This window comes from Rhododendron vialii, chromosome 5a (genome assembly GCF_030253575.1).
Source record: "Rhododendron vialii isolate Sample 1 chromosome 5a, ASM3025357v1".
NCBI lineage: Eukaryota > Viridiplantae > Streptophyta > Magnoliopsida > Ericales > Ericaceae > Rhododendron > Rhododendron vialii.
Window position 1 is genome coordinate 10,939,747 of NC_080561.1, and position 6,217 is coordinate 10,945,963.

General features: G+C 38.4%; 1 protein-coding gene across 3 annotated transcripts in view; it reads left to right on the forward strand.

Moving 5' to 3' along the window:
- Nucleotides 1-4,412, forward strand: part of LOC131326797 (sodium/proton antiporter 1-like) — a 54,590-nt gene extending 50,178 nt beyond the window's left edge. For 2 of the 3 annotated variants that reach the window (XM_058359679.1, XM_058359678.1), the window contains 3 exons: nt 45-347; nt 701-995; nt 3,958-4,407. In XM_058359679.1, the coding sequence (XP_058215662.1) occupies nt 45-347; nt 701-995; nt 3,958-4,077 (718 nt within the window). In that variant the 3' untranslated portion in view covers nt 4,078-4,407. Of the gene's footprint in view, nt 1-44; nt 348-700; nt 996-3,957 lie in introns of all 3 variants that reach the window. The other variant, XM_058359680.1, reaches the window with a different exon arrangement.
- The last annotated feature ends 1,805 nt before the right edge of the window (nt 4,413-6,217 follow it).

Sequence of the window (6,217 nt, forward strand, 5' to 3'; positions counted from 1 at the left end):
TAGTGAACTGTTAATCATATTGAGAGATTTGATTTTTCAACCAGTGAAGTTAATGAAACGGGACAAGACTCTCCGAATGTTTTGTCATCCGAACAAATGGCCCCTCGAGGACTGCTTGTTTTCTCTGTTGGGATTGGAGCACTGGTGTTTGTCCCTGTGTTCAAGGCTTTAACAGGTTTACCACCTTTCATGGGTATGTTGCTTGGACTTGGAGTTCTTTGGATTTTGACAGACGCCATTCATTACGGTGAATCAAATAGGCAAAAGTTGAAGGTACCCCAAGCTTTATCACGAATTGACATCCAAGGAGCCCTTTTCTTCCTTGGGATCCTTTTGTCTGTCAAAAGGTATCATTATGCATCATATGAATTTTCAAATTGTTTTGCAGTGTGGGTTTAATCATCCTCAAGAAAGTATAACAAATCTTATGCCTCTTTAGTAACACTTTAGCAGGTCAAGTTAGTAATCATGGTAGAGAAACCACAATTCAATTTGTGAAGTCATCAAGTATGCGATAGTGATGACTATAATGTTCTTTCAATGCTACCAATCTTAATTTCTAGGCCTAAAAATTATTAATCTAGTTTCATGGATGAGGCATCTATTTTGCAAGTTTTGCATGTGGCATCAATATCGCATTACAATTTAGCTGAAGTCATACTTAATCCCTTAAGTTTTACATCTTAATTCTATAATATAGCCTGGAGGCAGCAGGGATACTTCGAGAACTGGCAAATTACCTTAATGCCCACATTCCAAACATTGAACTGATTGCGAGTGCAATAGGGGTTGTATCAGCAATTATAGACAACGTTCCATTAGTTGCTGCAACAATGGGAATGTATGATCTCACTTCCTTCCCCCCAGATTCCGAGTTCTGGCAATTGGTTGCGTATTGTGCTGGAACAGGTGGATCCATGTTGATTATTGGGTCCACTGCAGGAGTTGCATTTATGGGAATGGAGAAGGTGGATTTCTTTTGGTACTTGCGGAAGGTATTACACTCATCTTATTGTAGAAAAATTCTGTGTCATTGATTTATTTCACTGCTTAGGTGGTGTTTGATAAAATTGAAAGCTGAAAAATAAGTACTGAAAGTTGTATGCTGAATTTTTTAAGCTAAAAAGCTATTTGATAAAAAACATAAGCACTGAGTTAAAAAAAGGGTAAGTCTACAATACACACCCCTTAAAAGGGTGTATCATATGCACCTATTTTATGATTAATTCATAACATTTTAGTGTGTTTCGTAACTTTTGTTCTAGAATTCATAACTTTTTAGTAGTACAATTCGTAACATTTTCGTTATGATTCATAACATTTTGGAGTATCTTGTAACCTTTATACGATTCGTAACTTTTTAGCAATACGATTCGTAACATTTTCTCTATAATTTATAACATTTTGGGGGGTGCATATGTATTATAGTCTTTCCCCAAAAAAAAATGATGAATTAGTTTTAGTTTCATTAGTTACAGTTGTGGACACCCCAATCTGGTTTTCCAATTGATTTACTCTCTTTTTCGGTTTCTTGTTTCCCCGATGATGAATCAGGTCAAAAATAGTATTGAGAGTGAAATGGCTTGAGCTTGGAGTAAGCAAAATCCATCTTGAACCCTAAAACCTTAAGTCAAAACCCTGACCTCAAGGGTTGACCATCGTGCGACCTATTGGGTCCCTCGCGCGACGCCTTACTTGCCAGGTGTTAGTCAAAGTCAAAGCTTGACTGTTGACCATCGCGTGGGTGGGTAAAACCATCGCGCGATGGTCAACACCCGTCACTTTCACCTTTTGGGATGGCTTTGGCTACCAAGTAACCAAGGCCAGCCTTGTTGGCTGGTTTCTACACCTTGTTTGCCACCTACCAAGCACTCTCTCATCTCCTATATATACTCCCCATTGATCATCTTGCAAAGGGTTACAAAAAAAAAGAGAAAAGAAAGAAAGACAACACCATTTTCAAACACTAGTCATACTTCATTACTAAAGTCACTTCCATACACTCATCTTCCAAGCCACACCATCTAGTTCAATCCATCTCCGAAACACTCAAGCAAAGGTATAACTCCTTTACTGTTTACCATTTTGATCCCTGAAGGGGGGCTGGCAGAGCCAAGGCTGGTAATCAATACCAGTTCTGGTTCTGAGGTCAGCAGAGTTACAAGAATCGTACACCAATATTCCTGCGCGCGATGGACTCACTCAATCGCACGATGCTTCTAGCTGTCACGCGACAGTCCTCGTGGGGATAGGGTCTTGGTTCCTTTTTATTTTGTTATAGCATAAAAAGTTATGTTGAAGTATGATTGAATTAAAACCACTGTCTTACATGCTAAAATTTGTAGTTTAACTTATAACTCTTAGTAATTTAGCTTTGGAATGCCCTTGGGTTGCTCTTGAACATGTTTCAGAGCTCAGGCATGCAAAGCAGTTCCTGGAAGTCCAGTCACGACACTTGCGCGATGAAGTGACTCCATCGCGTGATGGTCCGTCTGTTTCCAGTAATTGCCCTTGCATGGGCAGCTTGGTCCATGACCATTGTTTAATGCCTCTACTGTTTAGGGGTTTGTGTTTATTTTCTATCCATTCTGTTTGTAATAATTATTTCCTTTCAGTATATTTAAACTACTTTGTTTGAATCCTGGGTGTGCACTGGTCCTTCCAGAGCCCAGAAGGAGATGAAATTCAACCTGTTTGAGGGATATAACCATCGCGCGATGGTATGAGTTAGTCGCGCGATAGTTAACTTGCATGCTGGCTGAGCCATGCATGCAAGTTGGCTGCTGCCTGTGCCTCATTCATATCAACGCACTGTTTTGATGCCCATTAACAGTGTTGGGTTTTATCTCGTTTATCTTTCAAGCATGCCATCCATTCATATTATCTTTGATCACATGTTGCAAGGTGTTACAGTTTTGAATCCCCGATTAACTATTTTCCCGCTTAATTGGCTAAAAATTGATTAGTAAAAGAAGAATCGCAAACTTTTTCACAAAATGCTTAAGTAGAGACCGATCTCCGGATTGGGCGAGAGGGGTGCCTTAAAACTCTTCCTCTCTCGTAACTTGGCTCCCGAACCCAGATATGGTAATGACGGACTGGTTCCTTAACTTTTTCAAATCAAAAATAGCGTGGCAGGTGCTTCGAAATACGGTTCCTTGGGTGTCGGACCTTCAAAACCCAAGTGGCGACTTTGTATTTTGCGAGCGCTTGTCGACCAGCTAAAAGCGCTCCCTCGATTCTGGGCCCTCGCGCTTGGAAATCCAGAAATTTCCAAAGGGCATGCTGCCCACAACAGTGATTCTCTTTTAATTTTACTAACGGAGTGTGGTAGTGGCGGCGACGGCGATGGCGACAGTGATGGGGGGTGTTTGTGGTGTTGGCGGCGGCGGCGGCAGCAGTAGTGATGGTGATGGTGGAGGTGGTGGTGGTAGTGGTGGTGGTGGAGTGATAGAGGTAGTGGTGGCGTCGGCAGTGGCAATGATAGTGGTGGCGGTGCAAACTCCTCATAAATTTCATCATATAAATTCAATCAAAATTAAAGTAGCTCAAAATTATTTAATTTTTATTACCTTTTTAGCCTACATTTTAAGTGGCACTTAATCTTTTAAGCAATGTAAAATGTAGTTATCAAACCTACTTAGTCGCTTATTACTTAATTCATTCAGTTTGAAGTGCTGAGTTTGTTTTATCAAACATCTTAGTTAGATGCTTGTGATTGATTCCATGTAAAGGAAAAGATTCAGACTAAGGATCAGGATGAATCATACCTTGTCCTGTATATGTGAAATAAGACAGTGAAAAACACTTGGTGATATATAGCAGCTGTTTTCATATGTGTGTGTGTGTGTGTGTATACATACATACATATATATATAATATATATATATATTATATATATATATATTCAAAACTGGTATTATTTCAAGTGTAATTAGAGTGGTATATTTTGCACAGGTATCTGGAGTTGCTTTCGCTGGATATGCTGCTGGAATTACTGCATATTTAGCAATTCACAATCTCCATCTCTCTCTCCCTATGACTGTAGCTCAAGTCCATTTCCTATTTGGTTTATAAGCTAATTATTCTCAGCCTTTAGTCCCGTCACGACTAGAAGGCAATACATCTCATGTAATACTACTGTCGTCGATCATTATAAATTTGCAACAATTGGCGGTGCATGAAGGGTTCGTGGAAAATAATATCCGAAGGAAGTACGGAGACAATTGGAAGAAAGAATTACCAGTTCTGGTGAGAAGTACAATTACCGGCCTTGGAGCGTATAATTATATAGTTGTTGAAGGTGTATAATGTCCTTGATGCTTACATTTGTTAAGACTTCTACAATAAATGTAACTTTGATCATAGTTCAATAAAATTCTTGATTAATATATTACATGATCTAGTAATGCTGAAATTGCTACTTAACAAGTGACAGAACTTAAGCTCATCAAATCCACAGATGCGTCTTAAGCACCCGTGTTTGTTTCTTCCTTGTCACACTCACAAGGCTAAAAACGTGTCTAAGACTTCAACCCGTCTATACATAATGACTCCTCGCCCCTCGCGTACTTGATCGCTTTGCTTGCCATGTGCGAGATAAATGGATTTGGGGACCCTATAGTAAGCAAAGTCGCTACAGGGTTGTAGTAAGCATCTCAGCCGTCTATCTAAGCAATCAACGATTCGGATTTTTTTTAAAAAAGTTATTCCTTTATTTTTTTAAATCCGACCTATTGGAAACACTTTTGGACGGCTAATCGCTACAACCCTATAGTGACTTTACTCATTAAAGGGTCCCTGGATCCCAAGGTAAGTACCAAATATCAAAGGGCTAAGAATGAATAGCCTGAGAGTGATGATTAGAGTATGAAGCACCTACTCCTGGCATGGATGACTTACCTTTAAGTTAGATAAATGAAACAAACTATTCGAGTCCAAGTTCGTATTCACTCGTTAAAAGCTTGTTGTCGTGAGAACAAAACTACACTGTTTGCACACAATTAGGCTCCTTAGTTCCTTTTCCTTTATCCTCCATTTGGCACCTGCAAATGAGTGAAGGTTATTTCCTACTTCTTTTTTCCCACTTTTTTGAATCCTCGTATAGGTGAATGCTTAATCCAAGCACACACATCCAGATCTAATTAACCTTCGCTATGAGTGTCATCTTAAATTTCTTTCGCTCTGTGTTTTTGTTTTACCTAATTATAGGGTTACAAATAACCGAGCTATTTGTGAAGTATTCGAGGCTTGACTCGGTTAAGGCTTGTTCGAGTTTTATTCATCAATTAAACAAACCGAACCGCCTCAAAGTTTTAATTCTCTGAAATGGAGGTTCTGAAATTCCCACTTTTGATTTTAAATTTCAATGCTAGCATGTCCTTTGTACATTTTCTTTAGAAAAGGTTTTATCTTTTATAAATAAAATCGAATCGTCATCAAGATTTAAACCATTGATAACAGCTTTATAAGATCTTTCTACTTGACCATGTTTAGACTTAAAACTTTAAGAAAATAGAAAAGACTGTCAGGTAGTTCAAATTTGTTGGTGGGAACCAGCTGTGCCAACCTAATTCACTAGCGATGAGCCCAGTTAAGGAACTTATTGGACGTTACCTGGACATTGCATGCTACATTAGGCTGAGTTAACTAGGGCCAAGCCCATAACCAAAATGCCTTTGTTTGCCTTTTTGTCTCCTTAACGGCACTATCAATTGAGTTTCGTGTGATTGTAGACTTATGTTCAGTTTGATGTAATTCAGACGTTTGTATTCTTCTATTGTCTACAGTCAAAAACTAAAAATAAAAACAAAATAGAACAATAAATGTGAACCAAAAGTGAGTACTGGAGTTTGTAGTTTGAACTTCATCAAGTTGTTAGCTTTAGTGAAAAAAATGACCAACTCTATACCTAGATGAGCATGTATATAATCTGAAGAGAGTTGGTGTAACGATCTGAATTTCAGGTCGTTTTTTTTTTAAAATAAAAATATAGACTTTCGTACCAAATTTTATTAATTTTTTTATCGGCGTTTAATACGTCGTAACGAGAATAAAATTTTGATAATTTTGAAACGTTTAAAATATTAATAAATAAAATTATTATTTGAAGATATTATATATATATACACACCTCTCACTCTCACACCCATCCCCATCACCAATCCCACCACCTCATCTCTCTCTCTCTCTCTCTCTCTCTCTCTCTCTCTCTCTC